Source organism: Malus domestica, chromosome 15 (assembly GCF_042453785.1).
Source record: "Malus domestica chromosome 15, GDT2T_hap1".
Taxonomy (NCBI): domain Eukaryota; kingdom Viridiplantae; phylum Streptophyta; class Magnoliopsida; order Rosales; family Rosaceae; genus Malus; species Malus domestica.
Genome location: NC_091675.1, coordinates 2315055 through 2331612, shown reverse-complemented (window position 1 = coordinate 2331612; position 16558 = coordinate 2315055). Strand labels below are relative to the sequence as shown.

General features: G+C 35.6%; 3 protein-coding genes across 42 annotated transcripts; 2 read left to right on the top strand and 1 right to left on the bottom strand.

Moving 5' to 3' along the window:
* Positions 1-241: 241 nt before the first annotated feature.
* Positions 242-7005, bottom strand: LOC103426478 (uncharacterized). Of its 16 annotated transcripts, none has more exons than XM_070813941.1 (13): positions 6890-6997; positions 6697-6781; positions 6342-6566; positions 5090-5229; positions 4962-5006; positions 4587-4637; positions 4160-4276; positions 2656-3179; positions 2332-2433; positions 1412-1462; positions 1024-1074; positions 572-661; positions 242-421 (listed from the first exon to the last, which is right to left on the bottom strand). In XM_070813941.1, exons 2-8 carry the CDS (start codon positions 6720-6722, stop codon positions 2950-2952), a joined length of 834 nt encoding a protein of 277 aa, XP_070670042.1. In that variant the 5' UTR covers positions 6723-6781; positions 6890-6997; the 3' UTR covers positions 242-421; positions 572-661; positions 1024-1074; positions 1412-1462; positions 2332-2433; positions 2656-2949. The 16 variants fall into 16 exon arrangements, with proteins under 16 accessions (XP_070670042.1, XP_070670040.1, XP_070670044.1 ...); XM_070813939.1 differs by having other exon boundaries at positions 2368-2433; XM_070813943.1 differs by having other exon boundaries at positions 2332-2428.
* A 1167-nt stretch (positions 7006-8172) lies between these two features.
* On the top strand, positions 8173-12272 carry LOC103445995 (uncharacterized). Of its 25 annotated transcripts, XR_011576250.1 has the most exons (9): positions 8451-8602; positions 8696-8733; positions 8984-9046; positions 9665-9732; positions 10430-10507; positions 10636-10764; positions 11129-11183; positions 11799-11889; positions 12043-12272. XR_011576250.1 is itself a non-coding variant. In XM_070813932.1 (6 exons), exons 1-5 carry the CDS (start codon positions 8309-8311, stop codon positions 9697-9699), a joined length of 519 nt encoding a protein of 172 aa, XP_070670033.1. In that variant the 5' UTR covers positions 8173-8308; the 3' UTR covers positions 9700-9732; positions 10430-10609. The 25 variants fall into 25 exon arrangements, 9 of the variants coding, with proteins under 9 accessions (XP_070670033.1, XP_070670032.1, XP_070670037.1 ...); XR_011576239.1 differs by lacking the exons at positions 10636-10764; positions 12043-12272 and adding an exon at positions 9230-9343 and having other exon boundaries at positions 8173-8577; positions 11799-11921; XR_011576242.1 differs by lacking the exons at positions 10636-10764; positions 12043-12272 and adding an exon at positions 9230-9343 and having other exon boundaries at positions 8173-8577; positions 10430-10513; positions 11799-11921.
* On the top strand, positions 12270-14306 carry LOC103441496 (cytochrome P450 CYP82D47-like). Its single transcript, XM_008380179.4, has 2 exons — positions 12270-13380; positions 13509-14306. Exons 1-2 carry the CDS (start codon positions 12421-12423, stop codon positions 14133-14135), a joined length of 1587 nt encoding a protein of 528 aa, XP_008378401.3. The 5' UTR covers positions 12270-12420; the 3' UTR covers positions 14136-14306.
* The last annotated feature ends 2252 nt before the right edge of the window (positions 14307-16558 follow it).

Genomic DNA, 16558 nt, shown 5'->3' with positions numbered 1-16558 from the left:
TGTGAGAGACCATTTATTTCTATGTATCCATCAGAAGTCTCACTCATCTGCCTCCCAATCCCCTCCAATCCTCCAACAGATGTATAAATGAAACAATGAAAACATATGGGAACTCAAAACTCAAGTGAATTCTTGCATGAGAACTCAAATTCAAAACTCAAAATTAAGTCTCATAAAAAAATATAAAGCCATCTTATTTTTTCACCACATAAACAACAAATCACAGATGTAACTGTACACCTAGATAAAAAATTATTCAAATTAAGATAAAATTCGCAAATGAGTCATCCAGAATCATAATTATATTAACATTTTTCATCCCGGATTTACATTCTTGTTTACAGTTATATTAGACTTCTAAACTTTCCTGGTCGTCACTTCAGAACTTCCGTCTTTTATTTTTCATGATATGCATGCTTCTCTGTTACAATTTGGAAAAATAAAAGTTGTTAATGTAAATGAATAACAGTTTTAGTGGAGTGATTTTCCTAATAGCTAAAATAATTGAGAAAATTTTTGTGATACTCAAATGCATTTAATAAGATTCATTAAAATAAAAATTGCAAGCTACCTTTTATCGTCAGTAAACAACCTTCTACAAACTTTATTTTGGTGCCAGCACGAAGAGTCACAACCTTTGTAAATAACAATTGACAAAAACCTGTCCAGATTCAAGATAAATCTTCAATGACAGTCATAGTTAAAATCTGCCATTCTTCTAGTAGCATTCTTGCAATAAATAAAAAAGAAAAAGACAACCATTGAGTTGCCTTCCTTCCAAATTCAATTCATTCACCATACATAAAACAACTAAAGGGAGGAAATCGAAAAAATCCTAAATCATAAAATTTCCAGTGCATGCACCACGAAGCTCCATATATGGTTCTATACCACTCCCAGAATAAACTTATGCAGAAACTATACACCATAAACTTTCTCAAAGATACAATGTCCGGCTTGTATACTACTCAGAAGACATAATCCATCAAAAATTACTCTGCAATAGGGATAAAGAAAATTTACCTTAACAGCGCCATTAAAAAAATAGGGATCCTGGAGATATTTTTGTTCAACCTGGGAGCATTTTTTCAAACCCAAAATTGAATCATCAAAAAACAAATTCAGTGCAACCATTATGCTCAAGGGAAACTATTGTAACAAAATTCAAACGGATAGCAACCATGTCCGTGGATACCTATGACTTTTCTTATAACAACTTGACAGGTCCAATCCCAAATTCTGAAATTTTCCTAGAGATGGCCCAATTTCTCAAAATCTTAAATCCAACTACATTTCTCAATGACCAAATGGCCACATATGAGAACCAAAACAAAGCCTTGAAGGGGGAAGAAGAAAGAAAAAAAAAAAAACAGAGGAAAGGTACTGTTCAGCTCCTGCAGTAATGATTTACCTTTTGTTTTGGAAAAAGTTTCCATTTTGTTGGAGGTTTAGGCATTGGCAGCTGTAGAAAGCAATAGAATATGTCATTGGCAGTCAGACGTTATGCTTAAGAATACAACAGGAACTCCTAAATTGATTACAGAAAAAAACCAGCAGAATCAACAGCCTTTTTGCATACTATTGCAGCCTCTTGAAGTCTCTCATCAACCTCTTCCTTACAGGAGTCGACGTCACTAATTTGCTACCACCCATAATTAATGAACCCAATTTAATAAACTGTATTTTAAGATTTAACTACACATTGAGCGAAAACCAATTTCTATTTTTTTTTCCAATGCCTGCCAAAACATCAAAACCCACATTTCTAAACCAAATTGCACACAAAAGATATTGGGGCAATTCAAGTTGCGCAACTTAAACACATAATTACCAATACAAATACTGTAAACTACTACGTAGATAGCTTCAGCTGATCTACATATAGACAAATTCAAAGTTCAAGACTCAAAATCGGGCTCAAAAACTGGAAATTTCACTTCAATTAAGCTGCTTTTCAGATGTTTACAGCTTAAATATGCATGGTAGCAAAAAGAATCATCCTTTCTTCACTAATTGGACACTAAGCGAAAAACCCTAATTTATATTATTCAAATTACAGAACCTACGATGACAAAACCATTTACAGAACCTACAATCGTATGATCAAGATCTGAAACTATCATTAGCCAAGCTTTAAACCAATCCATGACTATCCTATATCCAATGCAAACCTGCACTGAATTATAATATACAAAAAATACAAACATCAGAAAAACTATTCCAAATCCAAATTCAAACATATGATTCCAATGACATGATGATGGACACACACACACACACACACTACAACAAAACTTGCCAGAACAACCGAACGCGAAAAAAAACCCTAACCTTAAAAACTGACCCAGAAGAACAAATCCCAGTTACCTCTCAGCCCGAGAGTTGCAATTCTCTTCTTATGTGAGCTGCACAGATATCCCAAACCGCTCTGCACTTAATTCCCATAAAATAAAACTGGTATAAAAATTTCATGACACCTATAAAAATCCACCGTGCATAGTTCTTTTAATTCTAACACAGAAACTTCATTTTAAACTAACATTCACACAATCCTAATCATTTGTGAATTACCATATTCTTATCATTATTTCAATGTCTTCTTCTCAGACCAGTCACTAAAATTACTAATGTATTTAGTGATTAGGCTTGACTTACAATCTTCTTCAGTATCATCTCCATTTGGAATTGTCAGAGCAGATCATAGCCACACCTCAGAAGCTATCCAATCTCTTCCCTGGATTGGATTTGATTGCCTCAGATTCTAACTTTTCAGCTGCACCTTCGGAGTTTGGAGTTTATTTGGAAAACATTGCGGAGTCCAATTGTACGGGGAGATTCACGCAGATGCTACAGCCTGAGCCATCAGATTTGGACAAAGTGGTGGTGGCGGCTGTCTAGAGGCAGAACAAAGCAAAAATTTAAACCACCATCTAAAACATGCTCTCAGAATCAGAACAAAAAAAGGCATGAAATCACAGGATTTAAGTGAATTAAGGCAGGGATGAAACTCATCTTATAGAGGAAGAGCTGAGCAGCTCCGCAATTCACAGGCGCACCCCACCCCCTACCACCCCTGAAACCCCTGCACCCTACGCGCACATCCTGCACCCTACGCGCACATCCTGCACCCTTATTCCCCCACACCCTCACTTTAGAATTCAACCCCAATATAATCAAACCTAAACAAAAATTAAAAACCAAATTAGCCAAATTGGAATAGTTAGATCAAATAAAGATTTGAGCCAACCAATTACACAAATTAATCCATACAAAGGAATATGAAAAATTTGAGTCAACCAATCACACAAAGCAATCCATATAAAGATTTGAGCCAACCAATTACACAAATTTCAGAATGAAGAATAAAATTGACAAAAAATCTATACAATTTTCTCCTCAACCTAAAAGTGAAGATTTAGGAAATACCAAATTAACAAACCAGAAAACCCTAACAATCAAAGTTGTTAAAAGCAGGTGTATACATGTTCCAGCTCTTCATCAACACATTTGCAATTGGACTACAGAATAATCTATCACAACTTAATTCTTGCAACATGAATGTCAATCTTCAAATGCAAAAGCATATCTAACAAATGATTATTCACAGAAAAACACATTTAACAAATGATTATTCGCAGAAAAGCACTTTTACCAAATAATCAGGCAAGCAATTCAATTGTACTCATTCTAAAAACAACTAAAACAAAAGTTAAAATAAATAAACAGATAGATAAGCTTAAGCACTTTTAGCATCATTTCCCTGAAGCTTATAAAATTATTTGGCCAAGAATTTGAGGAGAGAGAGATGCAGGAAACTTTAAGTGGAGTTGATGAAGCGTTAAATTGGATTTGGAACTTCGAAACCCAGGCATGGTAGAACAACGTTCTGTAGATGCAGAGAGAGAAATGTACAACAACCAAACCCAATTCACCAAATGAAAAAATAAATTCTGGGTTATGTCTACAGCAATAAAAAAATATAAAAAAATTCAATCTATTTTTCAGATTCAGAAGCAAAAAAAATGGTGAACTACACAGCTAGGAAAATTCGAAAACAAAACCATTAGATCTGAAACTATTGCTCATAGATCCGTGAATGTTCGAACTAAAACAATAAAACCCATATTAAATCTTCAGAAATTGATTGAAAAGTCCTTACCTTGAGGAGGAAGACGAACGCCAACAACCAGAGACGCAAATTGGGAAAGGAAAGATATAGAAAGAGAAAATGACTGCACCCACCCTCTCTTTCTCTCCTTGTAATTGTGCACCCAAACTCCATGAAAAATACAAAAGTAAGATAAGGAATTGAATGGCAAATCCAACAATGAGATAAGGAATTGAATAGGATCTTCCGCTTAAGAAGCTACCAGTGGCAAGCCGTTAGTGTCAAAAAGTAATTATAGTCAAAATATCAACTATTGAATTCCATGTTGCTTCTGCGATCATTTACCATTCTAAAACCATTATTAAACCATTACTCTATATCCAATTCTTGTAGCCAGCAAATGAGTTGTGGATATAATTCTAGTCAAAGTTGGAAAGATTATGTAGTATGTGCTAGAGAGGAAAGTAAGAGGACTTACTTTTCCACCACATCGTCACCTCCAACTCTGTTCCAAACAACGTCCCAGTACCTTTATTATAAGTTTTGACATATATCAAAGTTCAAACGAACCACAGATTATGCATGTATTTAGTAAACAAAAGAAATCAGCGTTGATATTTGTATATCGAAGACATAAAACTGTGTAGTTGCCCTCTATTCGATAAAGGCACTCAAAATCAAAAGATAATGGTGAATTGGTGATGCAGATGCTAAGATTAGCAATTGGATTAGCTTTTGTTCTACAACTGAGGATGCAGATGCTATGATGGCTTTGGAAAACAAAGTAATTGGAGTCATACCTTTCCAAATCAAGAAGCAAATTGGCAAAATTTATCATAAATTAGAGGCATACCTTTCTGAAGTGTGGAATCAAAGTCAGCAGAAAAATGGTAGTACCCTGAAATTAACAATAAATTTAACAAATTGGATGAAATCAAAACAGGGAAGCCCTAAGAAGCAATTAAGAGGGAAAGAGAGTACATCTACGATGAAGTTCAGATTGAGAGAGTGTGATTTTAGCTTCTGGATTACACAGGGCAGGGTTGTAACCTATATTCATATTAGAGATGAGAGTAGAATCGAAAGCACTCCCAAGATTATACACCGTATTTTCCTGCAACCTAAAAATAGAATTAACCCTTTACATGTTGGGTTACGAAAATGAGTAAAGTCTAAAATATCAATTTGAATTTAATATTGACCAAATCTCAATAAAAATAAAAGTAAAGCAAAGAAGAAACACGCACACACCATGCCTATGCATGTACATTTGCTTATACACATGAAAAAGAATACACATGTGAATAAAATTAGACATTTTTAAACCTTTACCATCCTGACGACTATGAGAAGCTTTGCCACAGCTCCGTAAATATATAAGGGATATAAAATTGCACAGATATACATGATGCATAAAGTCTCACATGTTTCCGAAATGAAAACACTACAAATCCAAGATCTACGACCAATTAATTCTTCAACCGCTAATCGATGGCTGGATATTCTTAGCTGCCTTTGTAGTTCTTGTTTGTCATATTCGAACACAACTCAGGAAAAAAAATATAAACACAAAGAGAGAAGAAGATATAAGACAATTACCTCTCTTTTGGCAGGAAGCTCATTCCCAAACATAAAAATTCTGATAGTTTCCTAAGCTTGTATTATATAAGCCTATATTATGCAGGTAGTGTACTCAGTGAATATGCTTCGAAAAAAGATCAACAAACGTGATTTGACATGCTAATTTCCTAAAAGGATTTGACAAAAAAGACTTTGGGATTAGAGACCTCAAAAACAAATGATGCACATACAGATCTTAATATGGGTAAAATACCAGCTGAATTTAATAAGAAAGAATTCAGACCACAATACTATAGTTGATTATTAAATCAACAGCGTAATGTCTTGTTGAGATTCTGTTTCAGCACGCACTAAGAATAATCTCAATGGCATATTCCTCTTCTATAGGTCCTGAAGATTTCGGAATCCGGATCTTGGGTTCATTTGGTTTACAAAATATGAATCATAAGCTCAAAATCTCAAAACTTTCCCAAAATTCTTCAAATGATGATTTTTTTTTTATTTTTTTTAAAAATAGAGAACTAACTGACCATCTTCTTCCTTGATGAAACACTTGAGAAAGAAAGCGAAGCAGCTTTGAATCTCAGCTGCTACATGTCTTATATAAAAAGCCAAAATATAAAAAATTAATCAAAAGGTTGAGAGAACTCACATCCCAATCATGCTCATTGCTGATATTAACACCCACTGACAGCAGCCCTTGATTTTTGGAATTCCCACGCCCAACTCCATGACCTCTGTCTCTGCCATCCCTCTTTCCCTCAGAACCATACCCATTTTGGACCCACCCCTCAATCCCGACACCAACCCTTGATTTGAGGAGGAAAAATCAATCGAACACTCTTTTGGCAAGAAGAAGCTCAAGGCTGGAAAGAAGCTTCCAAAGAGAACAATCCATAAAGCAGACCACAAAAATTAGACAAAACCCAAAAACTAAATAGTTAAAAAAAACCCCTAAAATGAAAAGAAAAAAGAAACTGAATTTACAGAAATGTCATAGGTTGTACCCTATCATATCCAAGTTGTCGTACATCCTCGAGCCTTTGCGTTCATATATGCTTCCTCAATTTTAGTGTAAACCCCCAAAATAAACTGCAAATATTCTAGAAATGGTAAAATGAACTGCAAACCCGTCAATCATTTCCCAAAATAAACTGCAAATCATAAAATTACCTACTCCAAATCGGCTGGAGAACTCACCAGGAAACCAAGGCTTTTATGAGCTTAAAATTTCCTTCGAAGTGGGACTAAATTCACGGTTTTTTAGCAAGAGGTCGTTGTGCTTCGTAGTTTCTGAGAGAGAATCGAAGAGATTTCTAACGGCTTGGTGGTTTTTAAGCTCGTTGGTGATTTCTGAGAGAGAAGGCGAGGAGAGAAAATGGAGATGGAAGCAGAGTCGAGGCTATGTCGTAAAAGCTGAATCGCTGGCTTCCACGATCATCAAGCATGACCGCACACGCACAACACCCTACCTAGAGAAGGGAGACGGCGGCGACTGGAGGATAGGATGGAGGAGAGACCGTCGTTCTCGCAGGGTCTGCGAGACGGAAGAGGCAATGAGGGTTTGAGAAGGAAATGGAAAGGGCCAGCTTTACCATCGTTCTTCCCTTCCCACGATCATCAACACGTGTGCATCAAGATTAGCGGCCGAGAGAGCCTGGCAAAGCACCTACCTAAATATCTCTCTCACTCCGTCCAAACTCGTAGCTCCCATCTCTCTCCAATCTGTCAAGCTCTGTGTCTCCCTCCTCTGTAGTCGCTCTATCCCCCTCTCTCCGCTCGCCAGAGGCACACCCAGCTGTCTCCGAGTAAAAAATGGGAGCGATTGTCTCTCTCCAATTTGTCAGGCGTGATGTCCCCCTCCCCTCTCTCTCGCCGATTCAAACGTCAAATGCAGCCAACGGCTGAAAATAGGTTTTTAAGCCTGAGTGGCAATTTTGTAAATTAAGTGAAAGGTGGTTAAAAGCATCCGAGTGGCAATCTTGTAAATAAACTGAAATGTGGTTTAAAACATTGTTCATTTGTACAGTGCAATTGAAAAGCCTTCTTTAGACTAAAGTAATGATTGTTGGTAATTTACTCATATATTTTAGATTCAAAACTGTCTCACTTTTTTAAATTATTGAAATAATTATAGACCTTTTTTCTTGTTATTATGTTTTGAAAAATATAAAATTAAATTTTTTTAACCAACTTAATTACAAATTCTAAGAGTTATAATATGAGCCTTCACATGATTATTTACATAACAATTAAAAATTAAACAGTAGTGTTATATAATCGGATAAGTTTAAATAGTTACACCCTCCATTATGATCAAATGGAGAAAGATAATCTTTTCACCTGACGTGATGAACTAAAGAACGTTATTTCACATAAGTAGAGGAAAGTTTTATTTATAAATCGTTAATTTTTAACAAAAGTATTTCATCACTTGTATAATAACATATGATGTATCACTTCATGTTCTGAATACCCCGAAAATCTCTCCTATACCACCTCACATTCTATATATACTAAAACCCAAACATATGGTTACTGTTTTAGAGCAGTGTGCGGACCAAAATACCCCTCAATTCGTTTGTTAAGTCACTTTTTTGCCTTCTTTTCTACAGTGAAATGACTTCCTTACCCTCCGAGGCCACGCATTTATCCTCTCCGTCTTCTGGATTTGCCCGCCTTGCCCACGCGTCGATCATCAGTAAAAAGTTATGCTTTGGCATTTTCTGCACTTTTCCTTCCGTATTCACTTTTCTCTCTCACAAAAGTCTGCTTCTATCGCTCTCAAATCTCGATTTCTCTCAGCGTCTCTCACTCATCTCTCAGCTGTCTCTCTCACTCTTGAGGTACCCTACCACTGGATGTCGTTTGTCGTTGCCGATCTGCAAGTAAAGCTTCAATTTCCATATTAAGGTTCTATTTTTCTTCATTTCTGGAATTTGGGTGTTAATTTCAATAATTTATTTCTATTAATTTTCGTCTTGGTTGGTTTTTCCATTTTATCAGGGTGATTTGTTACCTCCAAGGTCCACCGTCGTTTATTGGTGAGTATTTTTTAACTTCTTTTTTTTCTGGTAGTTTTCCATGTTGAGGTGGGATTTGTGGATGAATTATTTTTTTTTCTTATTCTGGGTATTTTCTTTATATCATTAGATCCGCTGTCCGGGTCGATGATTTGTTTGTGTTTTTCGTTTCAGAACGCGTTGCTCTACGTTATTTGCAATTTTGGGTGTTTTGTTTATATCCTTAGATCTGTTGTTTGGTTGTATGATTTGCTTCTGTGTTTTGTTTCAGGTCACTGTGCTTTTCGTTTTTTGGGGCTTCTGTATACAAGCTTGGAAGCCAATTATGTTCAAGGTAAATAATTTCGGTTTTTTACGCATTTTCTACAACAAATTGTATTTTTTAATATTGTGAAAGTTATGTTTTCTATAGTGTGAAAGTCCAATCTGTGGGATTTATTTATTTTTAATTTTGGTGTCGTTGCTGTGTTGTTTTATGGTTGGATGACTTGGTGTTTCCATTTATGTGTTGCAAAAGATTTTATCTTTGCTGCTGAGCCATATGAGTGGTACATTGACTTGCTGCGCTTCGGGGCTGTCAAACATTGTGGTTTTGGTTTAGGATTTGAACGGATGGTTCTGTTTGCTACTGGTATTGACAACATTAGAGATGTTATTCCTTTCCTTAGATATCTAGGAAGAGCAAATCTTTGAATTAGTTTATAGATTGAAAGGAATATATTTGAATTAGTTGTTATAGGTTTGTGTCCTTTACCTTTATCTACGTTAACAACAGTATTGCCCGATCATCATTGGAAGAACGTAGAACAAAGAATTGCTGCTGTCAATTTGATTTGTTATTAGACAAGCAGATCTATTCAGAATTCTGTGTTTTGTTGATTCACAACTTTAAATTATGTTTCGTGTGATTTCTGGAGCTCCATTTTTATTTCGATTTCTTGCGTATTGGAAGGTTATGGATGCATGATTGGTTGCTGGTTGATGTGATTTCTCCCCATCGCATCGCGTCCAGAAGATCAGGTTTAAGAATTTTTGCACTTTCTTCAATCGATTGTGTCAATTTGTTCATCAATTCTGTCAATTTTTTTGATGAATTACACAGCTTTGGGTTTGAATCTTTGTTTGGTGATCGAAGATTGATTTCTTTGTTTCTTCATTGTCGATTCAGGTGCTCACCTCACATGGCTTCATTGGAGAAGTGATGGTTTTGCTCAAGTGTTTTAGATAATCTGAAAAAATATGTAGATACTATGATTTGGGGTTGCTTCCTTAAACCGTGATAAAGCAGTCCATGTAATTTTAGTATGGTATCATTTTTTATCTAATGCATGAGTATAAGAAATGTTAAGACAATAGTATATTGGGAAACACCATGTGATTTAAAATGCAAAGAGAAACAATGAACCATGTTTTATATTTTGTTCGTATTGGTTGATTTAAATTTGGGAACTTTTGACTTGGATTAATGTGTTCTGTTTAAGATATCATTTTTAGATTATGAATCGTTTGCCAATGCAAAAGTTTACATCTTTTCTATGGTAGGATTCATGCGTTTTTTCTTAATCAGTTAATCTTTCAAGCTTTTAGTTTTTATCAAGAAATTTAATTTGGGTTTCATTTATTTGTAAAACTAGACACTATTTTGTGAAGATTTTTCTTTATAATTCAGTAAATAATTGCTTCTTTGGCTGTAAATTTGACTTTTGTAAATTTCTAGGTTGTTCTAGACTTTGTCGATGCTGCACAGTTCTCTTAGCAGCCCACTTCTATTTCGTATAGCAGAGCTTGATAACAGGTTTGGGTCAGTCTCAATTGCCAGTGGATATTACTTTGTTTCAATTTATTCATCTTTTTTCAAATTTTTGTGCAAATATTTTTGAAACCCAAGTAATTCAAAGTTCAAATTTATGTGTAAATTGATAGGTGTGGGTGTGGACACCCAATATGACTTTTACATGGTGTTGCTATCTGGTTTCACATAATTATACTGGGAACCGTCGAAATTTTGGTTTAGCTGCAGATAAAACAAAATCAAAACGTTACAAAGTAGAAGTATAATTTAATTTTTATATTTGATGCATCATTGGATGAAATGAATATAGTAAGAAGATTGACTTGACGTATGTGCTTTTGTTTCATATTTAGAATGGATGTTTTCCTTAAATTTGCTATTAATTGGTTTTGGTTTTCCTCACCGAGCATGTGAAGGGTGTAATCTACCTCAAGTAAATAACCCAAAGAGTTGAAAATGCACTCACCTGTTTTATTGATAACTATACAGAGATTTGAATCATTCAATTTGTGTTAAAATATTGTATTGTTTTAATTTCAATGCTTTCTTCTTAATTTGTATCAGCTTTTTAGCTTATTAGTTGCTTATATAATTATTCCTGTGTTTTTTTGTAAATTTACGAAGAAGGATTGCAAAAAATCACTTAATGCTTTGGAAAATTGCTTGGTGATTCTATTTGGTAAGCTTTGAAAAGCCTCATCTTTTTATTCTTGGTTATTTTCCCCTTAATTAGTATTTGTCCTGTTTGTACGTTTGGTACAAGTTTGTCTCACTATTTTACTGTCATCTGTCAGAATTGTTTTTTATTATTTCCGTGATGTTTTGCAGGATACATTGATAATAGATTTCGTATCAACTACCATGCGTCCAACTACGTACCTTCTTCGTTTAATTTAAAATGGTCTGCAATGACATCCATCGTATCAAAAAGTTCGTTCACCTAATTTATACTTTTCATGTAAAATTCTTACAAAAAGTTTAAACATCTTTCAGTTTAAATAACATTAACGATTTATAACAATCTCTTATAGCCTTGAAACATAATTTTTTAATACAGTTTTTAATCCCGTACCAACGCGCGGGTCATATTTCTAGTTTTTATCACTCTTCTTCTTCCGGCTTTATAACATATTCTGCCAAAAATATAATGTTACGGTGAAGCTACGTAAAATCTCACTTTGAGATTGTTTCCGTAACAGTTGTCCTCATAGAATAACACATTTTTCTTTCCTGATAACTTTTAGCTTTTCACGTAAAGTACTGGACCACTGACAATGCTTTCGTTTTGTGGTAGTGATCGATTGGCAGTTTGCTTCCTAGGGATCAATAATCCATTGGAAAAGTCAAAAGTATATCTGAGCGTAGATTCTGGAGGATTTTCTATGGTAGTGATCGATTGGCAGTTTCCTTCCTAGAGATCAATAATTCGGATTTGGATCCTCAGGCAAAAGGTTGAGCTACAATTATTATAATTTTTAAAAAATTTCTTTGTTTGTCGTCGTTGAATAAAAATTCAACTGCTTACGAACACTAATCAGAGGATTCCAATCAATTACCTCGGAGAGGATCCAAATTCCAATAATCCATTGGAAAAGCCAAAAGTATATCTGAGCGTAGATTCTCGAGGATTTTCTCTGAATTCTTTTTGTGAGGATTTTAGAAAATTTTAAATTATGTTCGTTCATTATATATCGTGCAATTAAAAATTATTTTAAATATTTTTATTTAAAATTAAATATGAATAATACATTACAAAAAGATGATCGTACGATATGAATAGATACGATTTAAGAATCCCTACTATCCTCATAAAATGATCCGAGAGAGGATCCTCAATCTCTCGGAATTATGTTATCGTGTACAATAAATAAGAATCATTGTAGTGATAGATAACCAAGTAACCCAAGCTCCAATTAATGGAATTCTCTTTCCCATTCCTAAACACTGCCATAGCTGGACTCTTTGCCGTACTTCTATTTTCGTACTATTTCATACAAAAGTTTAGGGCAGCTACCAATTCCAGGGGTTCCAAACCACCAAAATTGGCAGGTGGGTTGCCTCTGCTAGGTCATCTCGATCTATTCGGAGGATCCCAGCTTCCCCATATAACCTTGGGAGCCTTGGTTGACAAATACGGACCAATTTTCACCTTCAACATTGGCATCCACTCAGCTCTGGTGATAAATACTTGGGAGGCTGCCAAGGAGTGCTTCACCACCAATGACTCCATTGTTTCCTCCCGTCCCGCTACCCTAGGGATTAAGCACTTGAGCTATGACTTTGCTATGTTCGGCTTTAGCCCCTACGGTCCATACTGGCGCAAAATACGCAAACTTACATCCCTCGAGCTACTCTCAAACCGAAGGCTCGAGTTACTCAAAAGCGTTCGAGTATCCGAAGTGGAGATGCGTTTAAAAAAGCTGTATAAGCGATGGACCGAAAGAAAAGATGGTGGATCGTCGGCCGATATTTCGGTGGAGATGAAACAGTGGTTTGGGGATTTGACTCTAAATGTGATTTTAAGGATGATTGCCGAAAAGAGAGTCCTTAATGTTGTTAATGGCAATTCGAATGATGAGAAAGAGGCAAGAGCGTGGCAAAAGGCCATGAGGGAGTTCTTTCACCTGGTGGGAATGTTTGTGTTGGGAGATGCTATTCCTTGGCTTTGGTGGTTGGATTTGGGCGGTCATCAGAAGGCTATGAAAAAAACTGCCAAAGCGTTGGACAGTATTGTTATGGGATGGTTGGAGGAGCACAAGCAGAGAAGAGCTAAAGGCCAAGATCAGCAAGATTTCATGGGTGTGATGCTTTCAGTCCTTGATGGAGCACATGTTTCAGGCTTCGATACTGATACAGTCATCAAAGCAACATGTTTGGTACATACTAAATTCGTTTATAGTTAACTAGATTGTCTCTCTTTTAAAAGTTCAAACTAATTAATTAAATTTTCTCGGTTAAATTTGGTTTTAACTACCCAAGCGAATTATGATTCAATTATTTGTAGAGTCTGATTCTTGGAGGGAGTGACACAACCATGGTGACTCTGATATGGACACTCTCGCTACTTTTGAACAACCGTCACGCTTTGAAGAAAGTTCATGAAGAACTAGACAAGCATGTTGGTAAAGAAAGGCTAGTGAACGAATCAGATATCAGCAATCTTGTCTACCTGCAAGCAACTGTTAAAGAAGCAATGCGTTTATGTCCTGCTGGACCAATCTCTGGCCAAAGGGAATTCACCGAGGACGGCACGGTCGGAGGCTACCATGTTCCGAAAGGCACGTGGCTGTTGGTGAACCTGTGGAAGATCCAAACCGATCCACGGGTTTGGGCCGACCCGATGGAGTTCAAGCCGGAGAGATTTCTCACCACCCATAAAGATATTGATGTTAGGGGTCAGCATTTTGAGCTCATGCCTTTTGGTAGTGGTAGAAGAGCATGCCCTGGTATAACTTTTGGCCTTCAAGTGACGCTTTTGACTCTGGCTGGTTTTCTACATGCGTTTGATGTCTCAACTCTGAAAAATGCACCGGTTGATATGACCGGAAGCGTCGGACTTACAAATATGAAACTCACCCCTCTCGATGTCCTCGTCAAACCGCGCTTGACTCCCCAAATCTTTATGAATTAGTTACCCGTTTAGTACGTAAATCCTTGTACAGTTTGAGCAGTATGTATGTTCCATTTCTAGTCAGTATCTTAATTATTATCTGAATGTCTATCTATTGGAAAAACTTCTGGATATATACGTTTAAGACATATCTGCAGATGAGGACATAATTAAATTTTGTGGTTTATGTTACTCAATATTTCTGGAGGTCGCACTTGGTGCGATGGCAAGTGCCTTCGTCCATGAGCGGTAGGTCTCGGGTTCGAGACTTGGGAGCAGTCTCTCCATAAATGGGGGTAAGGTTAGCCGACATTTACCTCTTCCAGACCCTGCGTAAAGCGGGAGCCTTGTGCACTGGGTACAGTAAAATTTCAATTGTTATTTAGTATTATGTACGTACAGTCTTCTTCACTTGTAATAGGCCTGAATCTCGTGAATAACGAGTTTGATATTAATTTATTTCCTCCAACTCTAGTGTAAATATATATGTGTATAACATGAAATAAAAAAAGGAAAACTAATGAAAATGGCTTGAAAACTTTGAGTTTTAATGATAATGACAAAATAAAGGGTAAAGTGAATAGTACCATGATTGATTTTTTAGTGTAAAAATGTGGTTTTTCGTTAAAGTGAACAGTACCATGTGCTTTTCGTTAAAATTCCCAATAAAAAAACTACTAATTTTAGTCATTATTTCTTTAACCAAAATTTTTAAAAAAATGCTAAGGAGACCATTAAATATGAGACTCTATTAAACGTAAGGCTCTGCGCATCTCATGTTTTTTGTACAATTCCTATATCAATATTATAAAACATTGTGCAAAAAATCAAGGTTATAAAAGATGTTAAGCTTTAGTCGAACAGTGGGTTAGGACATAAGTGGTCTAGGTGATTTTATAAAAATTTATTCTATAATATAAAAAATATATATTAAGTTATAAAAATAATGTAATAATTTAAGACAATTTTGAATGATTAGTATTTGTAAGTAGCATTTTGCCACAATGGTAGAAAGGTGTGGAGTTCATGCATAACAGTGTGGATTCAAACCTAGTCGTTAGCTAATCTAACATCTAATTTAACAAAATCTATCGTATGACAAAATAAAATGAATGATTAATAAAAATCTCAAGTAGTGGTTTAGGTCGCAGGTAATGGGTTAGGTGGTTCATAATAAAGGTAAAATTCTAAAGAGATAGAGATGCATGCATCATTTTCCATTTCATAAAACCCCACATGAATGACCCCTCCCCTCCACCCCAACACTCACATCACCCAAGACACTCCCAAAGGAAGGGGACCATTTTGACGCCTTGAAAACCGAAAACCCTTTTTTTTTTTTTAAGTTATTTCCTTTTCCTCATCGTCTTCGTCGTCTATTCGTTTCCTCCTCTTCTTTTTTTTCTTTTTTTCCCTTTGTAAATTCTCCTTCTTCTTGTTTTTGGTTTCCTCTTCTTTTGTTTGGATAGGAAAAGTAAATTTGAAATTTGAATAAAAGTTAGAATTTGTCAATTAACATGCATCAATTCTCTTGTTTGAATTCATAAACATAGAAATTTAGAATTTAAAAAAAACTTGGAATTTGAGACATCTAATTACCAATGGATTTCAAAGAGCGGGAGTAGTGAGAAAGTCATGGTGCATAGACACAGGGAGTTGAAGCGGTGAGAAAGCTTTTGCGATTCTGGGTTATGTTTGGACTTTCTTTTCAGAAAACCATTTCATTCCGTCTAGACAACCCAAGCCGCCTAGGAGAGTCTAGGCGGGCGCCTAATAGCTCTTTGATTTTCCTTAACGTTTCAGACCTAATTGCATCAGCACAATGATAGCTAGCGCCTAGGCAACCATCTAGTATGCTATACCATGGAGTGACAGAAAATCTCACTTTGAGAGAGTTTATTTAACATTTCTCTTATAATAAAAACTTCAATAATATGTGATACCATGGAGTATGCTAGATAATTGTCCGTGTATATAGCCACCAAAAACAATTCCATCTTATCACTTGAGGGGGGATCCAGCTATATGTCATCATGGATTGAACCGTAATATATTGAGATATACACTTATTTCAGTTTGGAAAATGACATCATGATAGTTACTCGGAACACTAAAGCATTTATTAGAACCGTGGGTTCCATTCTTTGATACACGTCATGGTGGATTGAACTAGTTAGTAACTACTCACTTTGTCTTGAACAATACCCACATAAACTTTATGTTCCGAATTATCCATTTCTAAGTCACCATTCATTGGTCATCTTTGTAAAAATTCACTCAACTTGAAAATGTAGACATCTCATTGGTTTTCAAATTATAGTTAGATAACTAAATGATTTTCAATTTCAATGAGTTCCTTGAAGATTTGATTTTTCAACGATAATGTAAAAAATGATCGGTCCGATTATGAGAAATATTAGGAATGAGCTTATTAGATGAATGGT

Bases quoted from the DNA above. Each gene is read 5' to 3' on its own strand.
- LOC103426478 (XM_070813941.1), bottom strand. From the start codon at position 6,722: ATGTACGACAACTTGGATATGATAGG. The intron at 6,567-6,696 runs GTACAACCTATG...TCTCTTTGGAAG, and splicing joins GACAACTTGGATATGATAGG to CTTCTTTCCAGCCTTGAGCT. The intron at 4,638-4,961 runs GTATGCCTCTAA...CTTATAATAAAG, and splicing joins TGATTCCACACTTCAGAAAG to GTACTGGGACGTTGTTTGGA.
- LOC103445995 (XM_070813932.1), top strand. From the start codon at position 8,309: ATGACTTCCTTACCCTCCGAGGCCACGCATTTATCCTCTCCGTCTTCT. The intron at 8,734-8,983 runs GTGAGTATTTTT...GTTTTGTTTCAG, and splicing joins AGGTCCACCGTCGTTTATTG to GTCACTGTGCTTTTCGTTTT. The intron at 9,344-9,664 runs GTATTGACAACA...GCGTATTGGAAG, and splicing joins GATGGTTCTGTTTGCTACTG to GTTATGGATGCATGATTGGT.
- LOC103441496 (XM_008380179.4), top strand. From the start codon at position 12,421: ATGGAATTCTCTTTCCCATTCCTAAACACTGCCATAGCTGGACTCTTT. The intron at 13,381-13,508 runs GTACATACTAAA...AATTATTTGTAG, and splicing joins TCATCAAAGCAACATGTTTG to AGTCTGATTCTTGGAGGGAG.